The 24,548-nt window shown below is 42.4% G+C and overlaps 1 protein-coding gene across 1 annotated transcript in view; it reads right to left on the bottom strand.

The window, feature by feature from the left end:
* The window catches only part of LOC121584374 (pikachurin), a 57,095-nt gene extending 39,919 nt beyond the window's left edge, over positions 1 to 17,176 (bottom strand). The window contains exons 1-6 of the mRNA XM_045225910.1: positions 16,598 to 17,176; positions 11,229 to 11,338; positions 7,867 to 7,953; positions 5,056 to 5,082; positions 4,755 to 4,872; positions 3,698 to 3,833 (exon numbers count right to left, since the gene is read on the bottom strand). Coding sequence (XP_045081845.1) covers positions 3,698 to 3,833; positions 4,755 to 4,872; positions 5,056 to 5,082; positions 7,867 to 7,953; positions 11,229 to 11,338; positions 16,598 to 16,703 — 584 coding nt within the window. The 5' untranslated portion in view covers positions 16,704 to 17,176. The remainder of the gene's footprint in view (positions 1 to 3,697; positions 3,834 to 4,754; positions 4,873 to 5,055; positions 5,083 to 7,866; positions 7,954 to 11,228; positions 11,339 to 16,597) is intronic.
* Positions 17,177 to 24,548: the final 7,372 nt, after the last annotated feature.

Raw genomic sequence — 24,548 nt, forward strand, 5'->3', positions numbered from 1 at the left:
TTGCCATACCAGGCAGTGATGCAACCAGTCAGGATGCTCTCGATGGTGCAGCTGTAGAACTTTTTGAGGATCTGAGGACCCATGCCAAATCTTTTCAATCTCCTGAGGGGGAATAGGCGTTGTCGTGCCCTCTTCACGACTGTCTTGGGTGTGTTTGGACCATGATAGTTTGTTGGTGATGTGGACACCAAGGAACTTGAAGCTCTGAACCTGCTCCACTACAGCCCTGTCGATGAGAATGGGGGCGTGCTCGGCCTTCCTTTTCCTGTAGTCCACGATCATCTCCTTTGTCTTGCTCACGTTGAGGGTGAGGTTGTTGTCCTGGTACCACACTTCAAGGTCTCTGACCTCCTCCCTATAGGCTGTATCATTGTTGTCAGTGATCAGGCCTACCACCGTTGTGTCGTCGGCAAACTTAATGATGGTGTTGGAGTCGTGCTTGGCCACGCTCTCATGGGTGAACAGGAAGTACAGGATGGGACTGAGCACGCACGTCTGAAGGGCCCCCGTTTTGAGGATCAGCGTGGCAGATGTGTTGTTGCCTACCCTTACCACCTGGGGGCGGCCCGTCAGGAAGTCCAGGATCCAGTTGCAGAGGGAGGTGTTTATTCCCAGGGTCCTTAGCTTAGTGATGAGCTTTGAGGGCACTATGGTGTTGAACGCTGAGCTGTAGTCAATGAACAGCATTCTCACATAGGTGTTCCTTTTGTCCAGGTGGGAAAGGGCAGTGTTGAGTGCACTAGAGATTGCGTCATCTGTGGATCTGTTGGGGCGGTATGCAAATTGGAGTGGGTCTAGGGTTTCTGGGATGATGGTGTTGATGTGAGCCATGACCAGCCTTTCAAAGCACTTCATGACTGCAGACATGAGTGCTACGGGTCGGTAGTCATTTAGGCAGGTTACCTTGGTGTTGTTGGGCACAGGGACTATGGTGGTTTGCTTGAAACATGTTGGTATTACAGACTCGGCCAGGGACAGGTTGAAAATGTCAGTGAAGACACTTGCCAGTTGGTCAGCGCATGCTCTGAGTACACGTCCTGGTAATCCGTCTGGCCCTGCGGCCTTCGGAATGTTGACCTTGTTTAAAGGTCTTACTCACATAGGCTATGGCGAGCGTGATCACACAGTCGTCCGTAACAGCTGGTGCTCTCATGCATGCTTCAGTGTTGCTTGTCTCGATTCGCGCATAGAAGTAATTTAGCTCGTCTGGTAGGCTTGTGTCACTGGGCGGCTCGCGGCTTGGCTTCCCTTTGTAGTCCGCAATAGTTTGCAAACCCTGCCACATCCGACAAGCGTCGGAGCCGGTGTAGTAGGATTCAATCTTAGTCCTGTATTTACGCTTTGCCTGTTTGATGAATAGTCTGAGGGCATAGTGGGATTTCTTATAAGTGTCCGGGTTAGAGTCCCGCTCCTTGAAAGCGGCAGCTCTACCCTTTAGCTCAGTGCGGATGTTGCCTGTAATCCATGGCTTCTGGTTGGGATATGTACGTACGGTCACTGTGGGGACAAGGTCATCGATGCACTTATTGATGAAGCCAGTGACTGATGTGGTATACTCCTCAATGCCATCAGATGAGTCCCGGAACATATTCCAGTCTGTGCTAGCAAAACAGTCCTGTAGCTTAGCATCTGCATCATCTGACAACCTCCGTATTGAGCGTGTCACTGGTACTTTCTGCTTTAGTTTTTGCTTGTAAGCAGGAATCAGGAGGATATAATTATGGTCAGATTTGCCAAATGGAGAGCGAGGGAGAGCTTTGTACGCATCTCTGTGTGTGGAGTAAAGGTGGTCTAGAGTTTTTTTCCCTCTTGTTGCACCTGTAACATGCTGGTAGAAATTAGGTTAAATGGATTTAAGTTTCCCTGCATTAAAGTCCCTGGCCACTACGTGCGCCGTCTCTGGATGAACATTTTCTTGTTTGCTTATGGCTTTATACAGCTCGTTGATTGCGGTCTTAGTGCCAGCATTGGTTTGTGGTGGTAAATAGATAGCTACGAAAATTATAGATGAAAACTCTCTTGGTAGATAGTGTGGTCTGCAGCTTATCATGAGATACTATACCTCAGGCAAGCAAAACCTTGAGACTTCCTTAATATTTGATTTCGTGCACCAGCTGTAATTGACAACTAGACACAGACCGCCACCACTTGAGTTACCGAAGGCAGCTGTTCTGTCTTGCCAATGCATGGAAAAACCCGCCAACTCTATATTATCCATGTTGTCGTTCAGCCACAACTCTGTGAAACATAAGATATTACAGTTTTTAATGTCCCGTTGGTAGGATAGTCTTGAACGGAGCTCATCCAGTTTATTCTCCAATGATTGCACGTTGGCCAATAGGACGGATGGTAGAGGCGGGTTACCCACTCGCCGACAAATTCTCACAAGGCACCCGGACCTGCGTCCCCTGTATTGGTGTCTTCTCTTCATGTGAATGACGGGGATTTGGGCCTGGTCGAGTATCTGGAGTTAAATAAAATATATTTGTCCAGTTCGAGGTGAGTAATCGCTGTTCTAATATCCAGAAGCTCTTTTCGGTCATAAGAGACGGTGGCAGAAACATTATGTACAGAATATGTTACAAACAACGCGAAAAAAACACACAAAATAGCACAATTTGTTAGGAGCCCGTAAAACGGCAGCCATCTCCAGCGCCATTCTTGTTCAGTGTCCCAACACGGTTCACAGGTCAAGGTTAAGACTTAACACGCTCGTCTCAACATAGCTTAACACAGAAACACCCCTCATTCTCAACTGATTGGCAGGCAACATCGGAATAATGTTTTTCAGCAAATGTTTATGTACAGTTGAATATATGCTAAGGTCTAGAAATATAAGAGATATATTGATGTAGCTCCATTTAAATCACTTTTTAGTCCAGGACAAGGCTCTGTGTCTAGGAAACTGGCCCCTACTGTCCAGTGTACCCTGGCTGACGGGTGTGTTAGCAGGACTGAGCTGGTTGACTGACTCAACTCTCTGCCACTGGTACAGAAGTGGGCATCCCTCTATTAGAGGGGCATCCCTTTATTAGAGGGGCATCCCTTTAACAACTGATTCTAAAGAACAACCGTTTCTACCTTTTTTCAAAGTTGCCATTTGATATTAGAATCTGGCAACGGATCAACCCAAATCCAAGTACTTGCTTGTTCTAACAGGCGTGAAACAGTATCTTACCCTATTGGCTGGGAACATGAGGATATTACAAATCAGACAATTGTCTGTCAGACGCTTGGCAGGGTGAGGTGATCAGAGTTTAACTTGTCTAGCTGTTACTTTTAATACTGTCCAGCTCGCTTTCCTCCGACAATGTTATTTTTTAAAAATCAATACTTCTCATTTTAAATGGACTGTGTGAAGAAAACAGCTGTTCAAATAAAACCACTGTGGTTTGGTAGAGTTGAGAATTCAAACCGAAACATGCATTCTTGAGTGGAACAAATCTGCAGAAAGGTATAAAAACATTACCGTCTTCAGAGTGGTTTTCAGGGATCAACACAGTAGTGACAAGGAATCTCAATAACCTTTACATTTCGGGTACTGCCATAAATAAGCCATCTTGTCATTTTGGATATGGTTAAGATATGTATTTGGATGTAAACTACAACAGACCACAGATAGGCAGTACAAGGCTGACTAGAATTGTTAACCGCTAGCGTAAGCAAAATACACTAAATAGTCACTGTATAAACGTACCTGATGTAGGCAACGAGGAAGTGTAGAACTGGTGCACTTCCCTCGCTCTCACCCTGTGTCCACGACAACGCGAGCTCTGTGTCTGATACGGCCATGACAGTGGGCTGAGTGGGGGGTGACGGGGGCATACACATCTCTGCGGATGGGGAAAGAACAACCCTGTCATATGACATTTAAATGTCCCGCTGAACTCAATGTAAGACCATGCTCGATTTACAAAGTCAATTCAATTCATCCTAGAGGCGGAGTTACAAGGAAGAAAACAATAAACAACAACATGACAACAAGAACAACATTAACATACCACAACATACTGTATAACATAGATGACATTAACATACCACAACATACTGTATAACATAGATGACATTAACATACCACAACATACTGTATAACATAGATGACATTAACATACCACAACATACTGTATAACATAGATGACATTAACATACCACAACATACAGTATAACATAGATGACATGACATTAACATACCACAACATACTGTATAACATAGATGACATTAACATACCACAACATACTGTATAACCTAGATGACATTAACATACCACAACATACTGTATAACGTAGATGACATTAACATACCACAACATACACAGGGTTTCTTGAACTTTTTCTGCACACAACCCAAAGTTGACACTAGAAAATGCAGGGGACCCAACTTGGAAAATGTATTCCCTAATTACTGCTGCGCGTTCATGTTCACTCCATTTTAGGTCCCGTGGGTTCTCTCTACACATAATACTGACATTAAGTGCTTTATTAGAATAGTGTAAAGGGCTCTTAGTTGACACTAAAAGGTTGTGTTCTATAAAAAAGTTATTAATTTGTTTGATAAGATTAGAGATTTTCTCAGGGGACCTCATTTAAGTTTCAAACCCCACGTTTGGGAACCACTGCACTAACACATACAGCACACTTCAGACAGGTCTAGCTTGCAGAGTAAAAAAAACAACAACAAAAAACATTCAATACAGCACAGTATTGTGGGTTCTGTGGTCACCTTTGCTGTCACCTCTGCTGTCACCCTTGCTTACCTTGTGAAGAAGTACTGACATCCCTAGGCATGCTAGGTCGGCCCTCGCCTGCCCATCCATACGCACCAACACTAACTCTGTACTGGGTGGCAACTTTAAGGTTACCAATGTCCACATCCTAGGAGAAAGGGTGAGAGACTGTGAGAGAGTGCATAGTAAGCTTGTCTGCTCTGAAACGTCCATTCACATACATACAAAGGCTTTGGATTAGCTTACATTAGACAACAATAATGTAACTTTAAAGTCTTGCACTCAAATATGTTTGGCACAAGTAGCACAGTTCTGTCTGAATACTACTTACAAAACTTGCTTGTCCATCCAACTGCCCCTAAGAGAGAATAAGAGCCAAAATAATTAATCAGTAATTATGTTGGATTAAGTAGGATAAAACAAACAGTGTTTCTTGTAAAACAAATAGTTTACTATGTGACCTCCTCAAAACTGATTAAAAAATTGCTACTTTTAAAAGAATTCCACCAGATGCCCAATCATCTACTTCTATCACCCAGTTATTTTATCAATTACTGTAAGGACAAGTCCATACTGTTAGAATTACTGTAAAGGACACGTCCGTACTGTTAGATTTACTTTAAGGACACGTCCATACTGTTAGATTTACTTTAAGGACACGTCCATACTGTTAGATTTACTGTAAAGGACACGTCCATACTGTTAGATTTACTTTAAGGACACGTCCATACTGTTAGATTTACTTTAAGGACACGTCCATACTGTTACTTTAAGGACACGTCCATACTGTTCCTTTAAGGACACATCCATACTGTTACGGTAAGAACACGTCCATACTGTTACTTTAAGGACACGTCCATACTGTTACTTTAAGGACACGTCCATACTGTTACTTTAAGGACACGTCCATACTGTTACGGTAAGAACACGTCCATACTGTTACTTTAAGGACACATCCATACTGTTACTTTAAGGACACGTCCATACTGTTACTTTAAGGACACGTCCATACTGTTACTTTAAGGACACGTCCATACTGTTACGGTAAGAACACGTCCATACTGTTACTTTAAGGACACGTCCATACTGTTACTTTAAGGACACGTCCATACTGTTACGGTAAGGACACGTCCATACTGTTACTTTAAGGACACGTCCATACTGTTACGGTAAGAACACGTCCATACTGATACTTTAAGCACACGTCCATACTGTTACAGTAAGAACACGTCCATACTGTTACTTTAAGGACATGTCCATACTGTTACTTTAAGGACACGTCCATACTGTTACGGTAAGAACACGTCCATACTGATACTTTAAGGACACGTCCATACTGTTACTTTAAGGACACGTCCATACTGTTACTTTAAGGACACGTCCATACTGTTACGGTAAGAACACGTCCATACTGTTACTTTAAGGACACGTCCATACTGTTACTTTAAGGACACGTCCACACTGTTACTTTAAGGACACGTCCATACTGTTACTTTAAGGACACGTCCATACTGTTACGGTAAGAACACGTCCATACTGTTACTTTAAGGACACGTCCATACTGTTACTTTAAGGACACGTCCATACTGTTACTTTAAGGACACGTCCATACTGTTAGATTTACTGTAAAGGACACGTCCATACTGTTAGATTTACTTTAAGGACACGTCCATACTGTTAGATTTACTTTAAGGACACGTCCATACTGTTACTTTAAGGACACGTCCATACTGTTCCTTTAAGGACACGTCCATACTGTTACGGTAAGAACACGTCCATACTGTTACTTTAAGGACACGTCCATACTGTTACTTTAAGGACACGTCCATACTGTTACTTTAAGGACACGTCCATACTGTTACGGTAAGAACACGTCCATACTGTTACTTTAAGGACACATCCATACTGTTACTTTAAGGACACGTCCATACTGTTACTTTAAGGACACGTCCATACTGTTACTTTAAGGACACGTCCATACTGTTACGGTAAGAACACGTCCATACTGTTACTTTAAGGACACGTCAATACTGTTACTTTAAGGACACGTCCATACTGTTACGGTAAGGACACGTCCATACTGTTACTTTAAGGACACGTCCATACTGTTACGGTAAGAACACGTCCATACTGATACTTTAAGCACACGTCCATACTGTTACGGTAAGAACACGTCCATACTGTTACTTTAAGGACACGTCCATACTGTTACTTTAAGGACACGTCCATACTGTTACGGTAAGAACACGTCCATACTGTTACTTTAAGGACACGTCCATACTGTTACTTTAAGGACACGTCCATACTGTTACTTTAAGGACACGTCCATACTGTTACGGTAAGAACACGTCCATACTGTTACTTTAAGGACACGTCCATACTGTTACTTTAAGGACACGTCCACACTGTTACTTTAAGGACACGTCTATACTGTTACTTTAAGGACACGTCCATACTGTTACGGTAAGAACACGTCCATACTGTTACTTTAAGGACACATCCATACTGTTACTTTAAGGACACGTCCATACTGTTACTTTAAGGACACGTCCATACTGTTACTTTAAGGACACGTCCATACTGTTACGGTAAGAACACGTCCATACTGTTACTTTAAGGACACGTCCATACTGTTACTTTAAGGACACGTCCATACTGTTACTTTAAGGACACGTCCATACTGTTACTTTAAGGACACGTCCATACTGTTACTTTAAGGACACGTCCATACTGTTACGGTAAGAACACGTCCATACTGTTACTTTAAGGACATGTCCATACTGTTACTTTAAGGACACGTCCATACTGTTACTTTAAGGTCACGTCCATACTGTTACGGTAAGAACACGTCCATACTGTTACTTTAAGGACACGTCCATACTGTTACGGTAAGAACACGTCCATACTGATACTTTAAGCACACGTCCATACTGTTACGGTAAGAACACGTCCATACTGTTACTTTAAGGACACGTCCATACTGTTACTTTAAGGACACGTCCATACTGTTACGGTAAGAACACGTCCATACTGATATTTTAAGCACACGTCCATACTGTTACGGTGACTGTAAGAACACATCCATACTGATACATCTGACAGTATCACTGCCACCACTCTGAGGAGAGGAGACGTTACTTACGGTGGTCAGCATGTCCAGACTGAGAGGCACCTCCAGTGTCACGGCAGTACTCACTGGCCGACTGTTCCTCATCTCTGTGTAGAACACCTGACAAACACACACATACGAACGCACACACACACAAACACACGCACACACACTCACGCACACACACCCTGTGTTCAAGATTGTGCAGTATACTATCGTCAGGCTTAGAAAATGTACAAGGTGGCAACAAGGTGAAGTGTCCTTCTGAGGAGTAGAGAGAAAGGTAAGTGGGGAAAGTGGTAGGGCAGAGGACGTGTCTGTGTGTGTGTCTGTGTGTGTGTGTGTGTCTGTGTGTGTGTGTGTCTGTGTCTGTGTCTGTGTCTGTGTGTGTGTGTGTGTGTGTGTGTGTGTGTGTGTGTGTGTGTGTGTGTGTGTGCGTATGTGCGTGCATGTGTGTGTGTGAGTATCTGTTTCACAGCAAAAGCCTGGGTCCAGTACAATAAGCTTCTCTTTATGTGAATGAGGAGCAGAAACATTATCCTGTCTTCTCTTTATGGGAATGAGGAGCAGAAACATTATCCTGTCTTCCCTTTATGGGAATGAGGAGCAGAAACATTATCCTGTCTTCTCTTTATGGGAATGAGCAGCAGAAACATTATCCTGTCTTATCTTTATGTGAATGAGGAGCAGAAACATTATCCTGTCTTCCCTTTATGGGAATGAGGAGCAGAAACATTATCCTGTCTTCTCTTTATGGGAATGAGCAGCAGAAACATTATCCTGTCTTATCTTTATGTGAATGAGGAGCAGAAACATTATCCTGTCTTCCCTTTATGGGAATGAGGAGCAGAAACATTATCCTGTCTTCCCTTTATGGGAATGAGGAGCAGAAACATTATCCTGTCTTCTCTTTATGGGAATGAGCAGCAGAAACATTATCCTGTCTTCTCTTTATGGGAATGAGCAGTAGAAACCGTATCCTGTCTTCTCTTTATGGGAATGAGCAGCAGAAACATTATCCTGTCTTCTCTTTATGGGAATGAGCAGCAGAAACATTATCCTGTCTTCTCTTTATGGGAATGAGCAGCAGAAACATTATCATGTCTTCTCTTTATGGAATGAGGAGCAGAAACATTATCATGTCTTCTCTTTATGGGAATGAGGAGCAGAAACATTATCCTGTCTTCTCTTTATGGGAATGAGCAGCAGAAACATTATCCTGTCTTCTCTTTATGGGAATGAGCAGCAGAAACATTATCCTGTCTTCTCTTTATGGGAATGAGGAGCAGAAACATTATCCTGTCTTCTCTTTATGGGAATGAGCAGCAGAAACAATATCCGGTCTCCTCTTTATGGGAATGAGGAGCAGAAACATTATCCTGTCTTCTCTTTATGGGAATGAGCAGCAGAAACATTATCCTGTCTTATCTTTATGTGAATGAGGAGCAGAAACATTATCCTGTCTTCCCTTTATGGGAATGAGGAGCAGAAACATTATCCTGTCTTCTCTTTATGGGAATGAGCAGCAGAAACATTATGCTGTCTTATCTTTATGTGAATGAGGAGCAGAAACATTATCCTGTCTTCCCTTTATGGGAATGAGGAGCAGAAACATTATCCTGTCTTCCCTTTATGGGAATGAGGAGCAGAAACATTATCCTGTCTTCTCTTTATGGGAATGAGCAGCAGAAACATTATCCTGTCTTCTCTTTATGGGAATGAGCAGTAGAAACCGTATCCTGTCTTCTCTTTATGGGAATGAGCAGCAGAAACATTATCCTGTCTTCTCTTTATGGGAATGAGCAGCAGAAACATTATCCTGTCTTCTCTTTATGGGAATGAGCAGCAGAAACATTATCATGTCTTCTCTTTATGGAATGAGGAGCAGAAACATTATCATGTCTTCTCTTTATGGGAATGAGGAGCAGAAACATTATCCTGTCTTCTCTTTATGGGAATGAGCAGCAGAAACATTATCCTGTCTTCTCTTTATGGGAATGAGCAGCAGAAACATTATCCTGTCTTCTCTTTATGGGAATGAGCAGCAGAAACATTATCCTGTCTTCTCTTTATGGGAATGAGGAGCAGAAACATTATCCTGTCTTCTCTTTATGGGAATGAGCAGCAGAAACAATATCCGGTCTCCTCTTTATGGGAATGAGGAGCAGAAACATGATCATGTCTTCTCTTTATGGGAATGAGCAGCAGAAACATTATCCTGTCCTCTCTTTATGGGAATGAGGAGCAGAAACATTATCATGTCTTCTCTTTATGTCAGTTTGAGATGAGAAACAGGAGCACCAATGCTTCTCGGTCCACGATGGTAATGAGGCCTTAGTTGACATTCACCACAAGGTCATCAGACTGCTGTCAAATCAGAGACAAAGCTGCATCCCAAATGACACCTTATTCCCTACTTAGTGCAGTACTTTTGAGTAGTGATGGGGGGAAAAATCGATACGGTTACATATCACAATAATATTTTGTACGATATTATATCGATATTTTGACTCCAAGTGTCGATTTGTAAACAAATATATATATACACACTGAACACACTGATTCATAGATGAGGGCCTAATGAATTCATTTTAATTGACTGAATGCCTTATATGAACTGTAACTCAGTAAAATCGTTGAATGTTGTTGTTGCATGTTGCGTTTATATTTTTGTTCAGTGTATAAATATATATATTTTTGCTAGGTAGCGTTAGTTAGTGTTAGTCAGCTGCACCTGCGCCAAAACTCTATTTTTGATCCTGCAGCTTGTTCTCCATCTTCTTTTTAAATAGTTGGCCAACATGTATTTTATTTCCATGACTGATCCATGACTAATAAAAAACTAATGTTCTCATGGTCTCTCTGCAGCAGACATATAGTGAGCAATACGTTTTGGAACATCAAATTGCAATAAAATCGCAGTATCGAATCACAATACATATAGAATCCTGAGAATCGCAATAAACATCCTGTTGGCACCTAGGTATCGTGATAATATCATATCGTGAGGTCCCTGGCAATTCCCAGCCCTACTTTTGACCAGGGCCCATAGGACTCTGGTCAAAAGTAGTGTACTATAAAGGGAATAGGGTGCCATTTGGGTGCAGATAGAGACAGTTCTGCTTGACCTCATATCATGTAACATTAAACAAATAAGTCTGCTTGAAAACATCCATCTGTTAAGGGTAGTGATCTGCACGCCACGTTCCATGTACTGTGTATGACCACGTTCCAGACCCACTACATTGCTGTCGAGCTGATGCGGGGATCAGATTGCAATATCATATGATGTGCTTGACAGATATGTTAAACCAGGCGCTTTGAGATGTGACAGACTGCAAAGTAGTCAGCCTGAAACGTGGTCACTGTGTTGGTGTATGTAAGCCAATTGTTACCTTGTAGCCTGTGATGGTGCTAACATGACGCCGGGGCATCTTCCATCGCACACTGAAGGCTGTGCAGTTCACCGTCTCCAACTGGATGTCCAATGGAGGGCTGAGGCGCTCTGTATGGGCCAGGTAATGATGTCATCAAAATGGGTCAAAGTGAAAAGGCAGTGGTACTCATTAGGGGTTATAGGTCATTCACAATCCAAGAAGCGACAACAAATAAGAGTGATCTACAACCAATATGTAATCATAAATACAGTACAAATACTGTCCCTCTGTAAATGAGTTCAAGAGTTAAAACACACACACGTGCTGTAATAAAAAATGATGTGTTTGACTGCCGCAACAGATACACTGCTAATATTTGACATTACACTGATTCTGCAGACAACCAGAATTTTCAGAGGACCTAATTCATCTCTTCATTTAGTGCCCTTCTGAGTAAGCAACCATAGAGCCGGGTCCATGGGTAGTGCACTATGTAGGGAATATGGTGCCATTTGGACCCAGGCAGCCAGAGTAAAACCCTACTCGGGAGCTCTCACACACCCATGGTAGATACAGTACATGGACCAGAACTTCCACTATGACTCACTTGCTGAAACCTAATGTCAGCACTGCACTTAGAACATACTTTTCCAGAGCAGTGAGAGGAGAAGAGGGCCCGGCAAGGACATCTTTCCACTGGGGTAAATGTTTTGATAGGGAGCAGACCTCCATGGCCAAATGGAAAGGACATGTAGGGAGCCTGCACGGCTCTCTGAGCAGATAATGCAGTATGTCAGTTGACTTGTTCCTGTCCCCAGGTGCTCTTGAGTAGGTCATGTAGAACGGATTCTTAGAATCGAATTTAATAGAATAGGAATGATAGAATAGAATAGAATGCTCATGGATCTCCAAGCAGACGGTACATGACGTGATAATGTGGGGGTCTGCAGTAAGATGTAGTGGTTTAGGATAGTTTTTAGGATGTTACAAAGCACTTCCCGGTACGGTACACCAGGACTGTGCAGTGTCTAGGATGAAAAAGCCCCTTGTTGTCAGACAAAAGCTTGTCAATCATCATTTGATCATTTTCCTCAAGCTACATTGTTTTTACAAAGCACTTCCCGGTACGGTACACCAGGACTGTGCAGCGTCATTGTTTTTCTGACGAAGAAAAAAAGGCTACCTTTAAGGAAGGGTTCCCCAACTAGCCTTTAAGGCAGGGTTCCCCAACTAGCCATTAAGGCAGGGTTCCCCAACTGGCCATTAAGGCAGGGTTCCCCAACTAGCCTTTAAGGCAGGGTTCCCCAACTAGCCATTAAGGCAGGGTTCCCCAACTAGCCTTTAAGGCAGGGTTCCCCAACTAGCCATTAAGGCAGGGATACCCAACTAGCCATTAAGGCAGGGATACCCAACTAGCCTTTAAGGCAGGGTTCCCCAACTAGCCATTAAGGCAGGGTTCCCCAACTAGCCATTAAGGCAGGGTTCCCCAACTAGCCTTTAAGGCAGGGTTCCCCAACTAGCCATTAAGGCAGGGTTCCCCAACTAGCCATTAAGGCAGGGTTCCCCAACTAGCCTTTAAGGCAGGGTTCCCCAACTAGCCATTAAGGCAGGGTTCCCCAACTAGCCATTAAGGCAGGGTTCCCCAACTGGCCTTTAAGGCAGGGTTACCCAACTAGCCTTTAAGGCAGGGTTCCCCAACTAGCCATTAAGGCAGGGTTCCCCAACTAGCCATTAAGGCAGGGTTCCCCAACTAGCCTTTAAGGCAGGGTTCCCCAACTAGCCATTAAGGCAGGGTTCCCCAACTGGCCTTTAAGGCAGGGTTACCCAACTAGCCTTTAAGGCAGGGTTCCCCAACTAGCCATTAAGGCAGGGTTCCCCAACTAGCCATTAAGGCAGGGATACCCAACTAGCCATTAAGGCAGGGTTCCCCAACTAGCCTTTAAGGCAGGGTTCCCCAACTAGCCATTAAGGCAGGGTTCCCCAACTAGCCTTTAAGGCAGGGTTCCCCAACTAGCCATTAAGGCAGGGTTCCCCAACTAGCCTTTAAGGCAGGGTTCCCCAACTAGCCACGAAGGCAGGGATACCCAACTAGCCTTTAAGGCAGGGTTCCCCAACTAGCCTTTAAGGCAGGGTTCCCCAACTAGCCTTTAAGGCAGGGTTACCCAACTGGCAGCCCGCTGGTGATTTTATTTGGCCTCCAAGTTGTCAGAGCAAAAAAATATATATATGTATTTTGTTTTTGTTGTTGTTGGAGCTAAAAGACTGTAAAAACACCAGCACATCAGCTCCAAGTGATTTTAATTTTGGAAATCTGTTCCCAAGTATTCCCATGCATAATAGAGAGACGTGATCGTATACAAATGTAAGCAAGGTTTTAAATTATTATGTTTCAGTCAAATATTATATCTGTTTGGGCTTCTTGCCGGTCAACATTTGTAATTATGTTCCGGCCCACTGACCATCCGCTCAAATAAAAATCGGGTAAGAATTGCGCCTGAATCTAGTTGATGATCCCGACTTGAAGGCATAATTAGGAGGAGTCAATCATTTTTTAGATGCCGCAGGACCCCTACACTCTTAGAAAAAAGGGTTCCAAAAGCGTTCTTCTGCTGTCCCGATAGGATCATCTTTTTTGGTTCCAGGTAGAACTATTTTGGGTTCATGTAAAGGGTTCTACCTATAGGGAAAGCCAAAGAATCCTTTTAGGTTCTAGATAGCACCTTTCTTTCTAAGAGGGTAGGTTACGTCCCAAATGGCACACTATTCCCTATGTAGCACTATGTAGGAAATAGGGTGCAATTTGAGACGCAACCCCAGTCTTGTGTTTTAGAGGGGATTTGATTCATGTGGACACATCCCTGCCAATCTCCTCGTAGAATGTGACCGGAATGACTGGAAACACACCGCAGAATACAGCCTTCCCTGCCTGGAAGAGATCAGGATACAAGCTGTGTGTCAGGAACAACTGCTCTGAGTTCACTCCACAGTACAGCCAGATGTAATAGTCTCATTCCAAAAGGCTTAGAGGTCAGGCGGACAGAGCAACACACTATCACAGGAAATGGAGAAAGGCACAGTAGACTAGAACCCGAACATTGTAGCACTTAATATCCATGAAATACACTTTTTCATGAGGGCATGCTCTGAAATATTCCTGCTGGCCAACACCAGGTCACCAAGCTGCACTAAAATTAACACACTGCAACATTCTGAATGCTTCTCTATAGTGATAATGATCGCTGATGGCCAGCGAGCAGGCCACAAGATAACGGTTACTAATTGAGATGAATGTCAAATGAATAACTCTGACTTTTATAACACCTGTGATAAAATGTGATAGTTTTCTTTAACCTTGTTTAAACAAGGGGTTTAGGCAGGGTTTCTGAATAAGCACTTTGTGACAACTGCTGATGTAAAAAGGGCTTTATAAATACATTTGATTGATTGATTGACTGATTGAGAGATTGATTGATTGATTGATTGAACAACAGAGTAAGCCACATCCAAGGATGTTGTTCTTTGACTGCTACTAGTACAGCAAGTGAGACATTTCAACTTGGAACTCGCTATAGTAGTTCTAGTGCAGTAGGTTTACATTACATTATACAGTAGGTTTAGTGCAGTAGGTTTACATTACATTATACAGTAGGTTTCGTGCAGTAGGTTTACATTACATTATACAGTAGGTTTAGTGCAGTAGGTTTACATTACATTATACAGTAGGTTTAGTGCAGTAGGTTTACATTACATTATACAGTAGGTTTAGTGCAGTAGGTTTACATTACATTATACAGTAGGTTTAGTGCAGTAGGTTTACATTACATTATACAGTAGGTTTAGTGCAGTAGGTTTACATTACATTATACAGTAGGTTTAGTGCAGTATATTTACATTACATTATACAGTAGGTTTAGTGCAGTAGGTTTACATTACATTATACAGTAGGTTTAGTGCAGTAGGTTTACATTACATTATACAGTAGGTTTAGTGCAGTAGGTTTACATTACATTATACAGTAGGTTTAGTGCAGTAGGTTTACATTACATTATACAGTAGGTTTAGTGCAGTAGGTTTACATTACATTATACAGTAGGTTTAGTGCAGTAGGTTTACATTACATTATACAGTAGTTATAGTGCAGTAGGTTTAGGCTACCAGACTCACTTTGTACCAGAGAAATAGCTGTCACTCTGCTATCACATCACTTTGTACCAGAGAAATAGCCGTCACTCTGCAATCACATTACTTTGTACCAGAGTAATAGCGTCACTCTGCAATCATATCACTTTGTTAATACATATAAGAGGGCACATTTTTATGTTTTACGTAAATGTTTTTTGATGATTTGTATTTATTTATTTTATTTTACCTTTATTTAACCAGGTAGGCCAGTTGAGAACAAGTTCTCATTTACAACTGTGACCATGATGCATATAATATAGTGGTTAGACAAACTGTAGCTAGTACGGGATATGTCAAATGGAAGAAGGGAGGTGTAACACCTCTGGGTGTGCCCGTTTAATAAGAAATGTAGCATGTGTGCTCAGCACAGTCTTTGGGTATCCAAACGTCCGCGTGATAAATCAACTCAGACGAGTGGCGCAGTGGTCTAAGGCACTGCATCGCAGTGCTAGCTGTGCCACTAGAGATCCTGGTTCGAATAAAGGCTCTGTCGTAGCCAGCCGCGACCGGGAGACCCATGGGGCGGCGCCACAATTGGCCCAGCGTAGTCCAGGGTAGGGGAGGGAATGGCCGGCAGGGATGTAGCTCAGCTGGTAGAGCATGGCGTTTTGCAACGCCAGGGTTGTGGGTTCGATTCCCACGGGGGGCCAGTATAAAAAATAATGTATGCACTCACTAACTGTAAGTCGCTCTGGATAAGAGCGTCTGCTAAATGACTAAGATGTAAATGTAACATCAGGTACACTGCATATACCATGTTCCTTCATACAAGCTCTCTTCTCTCCTCCACTAATACTCAGTATAAATTGTGTACTTCTGCAAAAATCCCCTTCCTCACTGACAGAAACAACACTGGCATGTGTCTGGCACTGGGCACCTACTATGATAATGTGTCTCACCTAGTATGATGACACAGACTTGTTTTAGATGAGCCTAATTATGAGTGTATGGTAATATGGCTAGTTGTCCTACTGTATTCCAAAACATGTACTATTGGTGTGAATACATAAATGTACTTTATGAAAATGGCAATCAGAAAATTGGTTATTGTTCCTATTTATTCTGCAGTAAATGATGTAGGCCTAATAAATATTCACCAAAGTATAATATGTATGCATTTGTCTTTATGTTTATTAAAATCAGGAGAAACATCTCTTGACCTAGGCCTACATATCAATCTAGAATATGACCAATAGTGAACTTACCCGATCTTCGAACGTTGGTCCTTTTCGCAGAAAAAGAAACGTTGATCATCCATATTGAAAAAAACAATATATATAAAACGCTCCTGTCTTTACTGGTTAACTCCATATCTTCGTCTAAAGTTAAAAATGTCAAATGGTCATTTTAGGCTACATGCAAAATAAAAACTCCTTGCGCCTAATTATAAGGACGGACGAGAGACGCAACTGATCAAAGTTTCTGATGACAAAGACAACTATAGTTCCTCACAACCTGCTCTCAAAGAACGCAAACGAAAAGGAAATTATGTTTGGAAGGCAACTGAGGTTTGACACGGATAAGATTGCAAGCTGTTGAGATCAGTTGAATGCAGCACGCGCTACTGTGCCATTGTCGACGCGCACATGGAGACAAGTGTCCTGCGTAAACGTAAAAAAAACACTATCCGGAATTCCGAGTGGGTACTAATTTTATGCGCGACGCTCTTCTTCTTGTCATTCGTCTTGTGATTTAGAAGTTTGCGAAATGGCAGAGGAGAGCCGAAAAGGGGTGACATTTAGAGCTAAGAGGATAACAGGAGTCTAATCCACCCAGATGGAGACTTGGCAGCTCACTACAGCCACTCAGACTAATATAGAAACACACTGACCGCGCGCGTAATAGAAAACAAATAAACCATGAATGAATGAATTACATTCAAAATGTCATATAAACTTTTAAAGAGAAGTCGGCTTTTTGGCACAAATATTGTAGTCTAAACAAATGACTGAAGAATGGGCATATAAAGCTATTGTAGCCTACCATAGGCTAGGCTACCATATGCACTGCTGACTCTAATTTCAAAACAATGACCAGCTGACTCGGGTATAACTAATTTCACCAAGTGAGAAGATTGATTGGTAAACTCAATTATCTTGAGGGACTTGGGGTCTCTCGCTGTGTGTTAACGCTCACTGATAGCCACGTTTTCTGGAGAGATCAGACAAATGGCTTAAGTAAATTTGCCAATTCCCTCCTCCCCCCTAGCAGAATCCCTTGAAGAACTACTGTCTTATTTCCCCGGGAAATGTATTATTATTATTTTATTAAAAACAGAGGCTATCTTGCATAGCCATGTAGCAATTGAATCAGCTCAAATGGAAATGAAGGAACATGTGAAATGTAGAATTAGGAGGTTAATATTTGCTGCAGCGCTGCATCTAGTATAACGTTCACACACACACCCTCTCTCTCACACACACACACACACACACCCTCACACACACACACACCAACCATGGAGGGAAGGGTGACAGGTGACAAAAATCGGAACCCCATAATGGATAGGATGAATAGGTACTTCCAATCATCTTAATAACATAATAAATCCAATCAAAGCTCTTCATAGGATAGAAGCTGTCTACTCATCATAAAGTTCAGAGGTTTCCTTTCTGTTCCTCTACCAAATGTCCCGTATCAAACCGTTTTAATTAGTCCATGAATTTCGTCCCAAATGGCACCCTATTCCCTACAAAGTAGGCTACACTACATTTGACCAAGGCAAATAGGGCTCTGGTCACAAGTAGTGCACTATATAGGTAATAGGGTGCTGTTTAGGACGCATGCCCATGTCAAAAACATTATATTGTTCTAACGTTGTAACAGATACACCTTGCTCGGTGGGAAATCTACACGGATTAGTCTGTTAAATCTACACGGAGAATGTCAATGACTGTTCTGTGGTTAGTCTTATTAGCACTCCTCTTCAACCTCTATTATCTTTCCCTGCAGTTCACCACAATTTAACCTTCCTTGCCTGGGAAGGAAATGAGGAATCACAAGCAGAAGTCGAGAGGAAATTGTTGAATTCATTACCCAGCACAGCAATGCTCTATTATTTTTCCTCTATAGGGTTATAGGGGAGTGAAGTTGATCTCTTATTTTCTAATGAAAGATAAGAAAGTAAAATAGAAAAAAAGAGAAATGAAAGAAAGTATAATAGAATGAGATAACAAAACATTAAGAACACCTGCTCTTTCCATGACATAGACAGACCAGGTGAATCCAGGTGAAAGCTATGATTCCTTTTTGATGTCACTTGTTAAATCCACTTCAATCCGTGTAGATGAATGGGAGGAGACAGGTTAAAGAAGGATTTTTAAGCCTTGAGACAATTGAGACATGGATTGTGTATGTGTGCCATTCAGAGGGTGAATGGACAAGACAAAATATTGAAGTGCCTTTGAACGAGGTATGGTAGTAGGTGCCAGGCGCACCAGTTTGTGTCAAGAACTGCAACGCTGCTGTGTTTTTCACACTCAACAGTTTCCCGTGTGTATCAAGAATGGTCCACCACCCAAAGGACATCCAGCCAACTTGACACAACTGTGGGAAGCATTGGAGTCAACATGGGCCAGCATCCCTGTGGAACGCTTTCGACACCTTTTAGAGTCCATGCCCAAATGAATTGAAAATATTCGGAGGGCAAAAAAAAAACTAAATATTGGGAAGGTGTTCTTAATGTTTTGTACACTCAGATACCGTATGGCTGTATCCTCTTAAAAGGGTCAGGGTTAGAATGTAGATGCCTAGAGTATGGCTGTATCCTCTTAAAAGGGTTAGGGTTAGAATGTAGATGCCTAGAGTATGGCTGTATCCTCTTAAAAGGGTCAGGGTTAGAATGTAGATGCCTAGAGTATGGCTGTATCCTCTTAAAAGGGTCAGGGTTAGAATGTAGATGCCTAGAGTATGGCTGTATCCTCTTAAAAGGGTCAGGGTTAGAATGTAGATGCCTAGAGTATGGCTGTATCCTCTTAAAAGGGTCAGGGTTAGAATGTAGATGCCTAGAGTATGGCTGTATCCTCTTAAAAGGGTTAGGGTTAGAATGTAGATGCCTAGAGTATGGCTGTATCCTCTTAAAAGGGCAGTAATGATTATTTTTGACTATTACATACTTGTAATTTACATTTACATTGTATTGATAATTACACAATACTTAAATTATATTTTTTGTAACGACTATCATTCTTGTATCGGATTGACTATTTACAATATGATTTTGTTGAACTATTAGTTAATGATGCCACTATTATTCACAACCATACTGAATATACCATCCTTATAGAGAAAGCCTCTATGGCCTCTACTTCTTCTTTCACATTCCTACAGCAGACATCAAATCAGACACAATTAGTTTTTTGTAAACCAATGTCTTTGTTCATTATCACATCTTTATAGGATCCTGTGGTCCCCCTGGCTACCAATGTGGCATCCTTGTACTCAATGTAGAACTCCCCTGAACAAAATGCAAACGAGCAAGTGTGCCTCCCTAATGACACTCTATTCCCTACATAGTGCACTACTTTTGACCAGAGCCTTATGGGCCGTGGTCAAAAGTAGTGCACTGAATAGGGGAAAGGGTGCCATTTGGAACGCATTGATCTCTACTTCCATGCATGCAAATACACATCACATCTCCCTGCAAATGAAGACGTCGAATTCTGATCAGGAACCAGCACCAAACAAACTAGCTTGATGATTTGTGCAATTGTTATAAACACTGAGGAAAAAAGATAACAATGTTGTTTGTCATTAAAATTCCATACCAGTCATCAGTGTTATGGGTTTTCCTCATCTGTCTTCACACAGCAGTATGGTTTCTCTGTCTCTAGAGGGTGGTAGATGGTTGCCTGGTTACCCAAACTCCTTGCTCTGGCCAAATGCTACGCCACCAACGTTAGTTTCTTCTCCTCAATGAGTCTGGATCTAAGTACCTCCCCAACGATTTCTAGAACGGAAAATCCATTCTAGACCATCTGATTGGTTCCAGAAACTGATGGGTTGGGCCAGAGCCAGTGGCGTTTTGAAAATTCGTCATTGGCTTTGATACTCTGATTGATTAGAGATGATCCAATCGCTGATGACTTTGTCTTGTACAACACCCCTCATTTTGACATCACCACATACGACTTCAATGATGGCAGTCTCAAACTGAAGTATGTAGTGAACAATAGAGCAGAGGAAGAATTCCGTTTGAGTCGTCAGGCCAGGTAGATGGTGCTCTGGGTTTCGGGGGGGAGATCACAACAGTATGGTAGATAGAGAAGCCTCTGTCCTGGTTTAAAAATGTAAACTTTTTCTCCCCAATATTTTTAATCTTGTCTCATCGCTACAACTCCCCAATGTGCTCGGGAGAGGCGAAGGTGGAGTCATGCGTCCTCCGAAACATGACCCGCCTAACCGCGCTCCTTAACACCCGCCAGCTTAACTCGGAAGCTAGCCATACCAATGTGTCAGAAGAAACACCGTTCAACTGGCACCCGGCCCACCACAAGGAGTCGCTAGAGCGCGATGAATCAAGTAAAGCCCCACCAGCCAAACCCCCCCCTTCCATTCAGCCACAAGAGCATTAGTGAGGTCGGGCACTGATGTTGGGCAATTAGGCCAGGCTCGCAGTCGGCGTTCCAATTCATCCCAAAGGTGTTCAATGGGGTTGAGGTAAGGGTTAGGTGCAGGCCAGTCAAGTTCTTCCACACCGATCTCGACAAACCATTTCTGTATGGACCTTGCTTTGTGCACGGGGGCATTGTCATGCTGAAACAGGAAAGGGCCTTCCCCAAACTGTTGCCACAATGTTGGAAGCACAGAATCATCTAGAATGTCACTGTAGCGTAAACATTTCCCTTCACTGGAACTAAGGGGCCTAGCCCGAACCATGAAAAACAACCCCAGACCATTATTCCTCCTCCACCAAACTTTACAGTTGGCACTGTGCACTGGGGCAGGTAGCGTTCTCCTGGCATCCGCCAAACCCAGATTCGTCCATCGGTCTGCCAGATGGTGAAGCGTGATTCATCACTACAGAGAACGCATTTCCACTTCTCCAGAGTCCAATGGCGGCAAGCTTTACACCACTCCAGCGACACTTGGCATTGCGTATGGTGATCTTAGGCTTGTGTGCAGCTGCTCGGCCATGGAAACCCATTTCATGAAGCTCCCGATGAATAGTTATTGTGCTGACATTGCTTCCAGAGGCAGTTTGGAACTCGGTAGTGAGTGTTGCAAACCAAGGACAGATTATTTTTATGCGCTACGTGCTTCAGCACTCGGCGGTCCCGTTCTGAGAGCTTGTGTGGCCTAACACTTCGCAGCGGAGTCATGGTTACTCCTTGACGTTTCCACTTCACAATAACAGCACTTACAGTTGACCAGGCAGCTCTAGCAGGGCAAACATTTGACGAACTGACTTGTTGGAAAGGTGGCATCCTATGACGGTGCCACGTTGAAAGTCACTGAGCTCTTTAGTAAGGTCATTCTACTGCCAATGTTTGTCTATGGAGATTGCATGGCTGTGTGCTCGATTTTATACACCTGTCAGCAACGGGAGTGGTTGAAATAGCTGAATCCACTGATTTGAAGGGGTGTCCACTTACTTTTGTATATACTGTATAGTGTATGTGTGTTCATTGTATAATAAATTACTGCAAGAGAGTCTCAAATATCACATTCATTTGTATATACAGTGCCTTTGTGTTACAAAGTGGGATTAAAATTGATTTAATTGTCATTTTTTGTCAATCCCCCTTGGCGTGTTTCCTATTTTGTTGCATTACAACCTGTAATTTAAATGAAGTCACATAATTAGTTAAATAAAGTCCACCTGTGTGCAATCTAAGTGTCACATGATCTGTCACATGATCTCAGTATATATACACCTGTTCTGAAAGGCCCCAGAGTCTGCAACACCACTAAGCAAGGGGCACCATGAAGACCAAGGAGCTCTCCAAACAGGTCAGGGACAAAGTTGTGGAGAAGTACAGATCAGGGTTGTGTTATAAAAAAATGTCAGAAACTTTGAACATCTCACGGAGCACCATTAAATCCATTATTTAAACAATTTAAAGAATATGGCACCACAACAAACCTGCCAAGAGAGGGCTGCCCACCAAAACTCACGGACCAGGCAAGGAGGGCATCAATCAGAGCAGCAACAAAGAGACCAAAGATAACCCTGAAGAAGCTGCAAAGCTCCACAGCAGAGATTGGATTATCTGTCCATAGAACCACTTTATGCCGTACACTCCACAGAGCTGGGCTTAAAGAAAAAAATAAGCAAAAAGTCATGTGGGCAGCATTATGCTATGGGATGTTTTTCATCTGCAGGGACTGGGAAACTGGTCAGAATTGAAGGAATGATGGATGGTGCTAAATACAGGGAAATTCTTGAGGGAAACCTGTTTCAGTCTTCCAGATATTTGAGACTGGAACGGAGGTTCACCTTCCAGCAGGACAATGACCCTAAGCATACTGCTAAAGCACCACTTGAGTGGTTTAAGGGGAAACATATAAATGTCTTGGAATGGCCTAGTCAAAGCCCAGATCTCAATCCAATTGAGAATATGTGGTATGACCTTAAAGATTGCTGTACACCAGCGGAACCCATCCAATTTGAAGGAGCTGGAGCAGTTTTGCCTTAAAGAATGGGCAAACATCCCAGTGTCTAGATATGCCAATCTTATAGAGACATACCCCAAGAGACTTGCAGCTGTAATTGCTGCAAAAGGTGGCACTACAAAGTATTGACTTTGGGGGGGTGAATAGTTATGCACACTCAATTATTATTTTTTTTGTCTAATTTGTGTGTTTTACATGAAAAAATATATTCAAAGTGGCAGGCATGTTGTGTAAATCAAATGATACAGGTTGTAAGGCAACAAAATAGGAAAAATGCCAAGGGGGGTGAATACTTTCGCAAGCCACTGTACTCTGTAATGTCAAAGTGGAAGAAAATTCTAACATTTGTAAAAAAAGAAAATACAAATAAATACAAATATATCTTGATTAGATAAGTATTCAAACCCCTTAATTTTAGAATCACCTTTGGCAGCGATTACAGCTATCTTTCTGGGTAAGAGTCTCTAAGAGCTTTCCACACCTGGATTGTACAATATTTGCACATGATTCTTAAAACAATTCTTCAAGGTCTGTCAAGTTGGTTGTTGATCATTGCTAGACAGCCGAGTTATGTTAAAACTGTAACTAGGCCACTCAGGAACGTTCAATGTCGTCTTGGTAAGCACCTCCAGTGTATATTTGGACTTGTGTTGAATGTCATTGTCCTGCTGAAAGGTGAATCTGTCTCCCAGTGTCTGTTGGAAAGCAGACCGAACCAGGTTTTCCTCTAGGATTTTGCCTGTGCTTAGCTCTATTCCATTTATTTGTATCATAAAAAACTCCCTTGCCGATGACAAGCATACCCATAACATGATGCAGCCACCACCATGCTTGAAAATATGAAGAGTGGTACTCAGTGATGTGTTGGATTTGCCCCAAACATAACGCTTTGTATTCAGGACATAAAGTTAATTTCTTTGCCACATTTTTTGCAATTTTACTTTAGTGCCTTATTGCATACAGGATGCATGTTTTGGAATGTTTATATCTGTACAGGCTTCCTTCTTTTCATTCTGTCAATTAGCTTAGTATTGTGGAGTAACTACAATGTTGTTGATCCATGCTCAGTTTTCTCCTATCACAGCCATTAACTGTTTTAAAGTCACCATTGGCCTCATGGTGAAATCCCTAAGAGGTTTCCTTCCTCTCTGGCAACTGAGTTAGGAAGGAGGCCTGTATCTTTGTAGTGACTCAGTGTATTGATACACCATCCAAAGTGTAATAATAACTTCACCATGCTCAACGGCATATTCAATGACTGCTTTAATTTTTTTAAACCAATCTACCAATAGGTGCCCTTCTTTGTGAGGCATTTGATAACCTCCCTGGTTTTTGTGGTTGAATCTGTGTTTGAAATTCATTGCTCGACTGAGGGTCCTTACAGATAATTGCATGTGTGGGGTACAGAGATGAGGTAGTCATGCAAAAAAAAATGTATCCCCATAATGCAACACACTTTGAAAGGCGGTTACCAACGATCAAATAAAATCAAATAAAATAAAATTTTATTGGTCACATGCGCCGAATACAACAGGTGCAGAC

The sequence above is a fragment of the Coregonus clupeaformis genome, chromosome 16, assembly GCF_020615455.1.
Source record: "Coregonus clupeaformis isolate EN_2021a chromosome 16, ASM2061545v1, whole genome shotgun sequence".
Taxonomy (NCBI): Eukaryota; Metazoa; Chordata; class Actinopteri; order Salmoniformes; family Salmonidae; genus Coregonus; species Coregonus clupeaformis.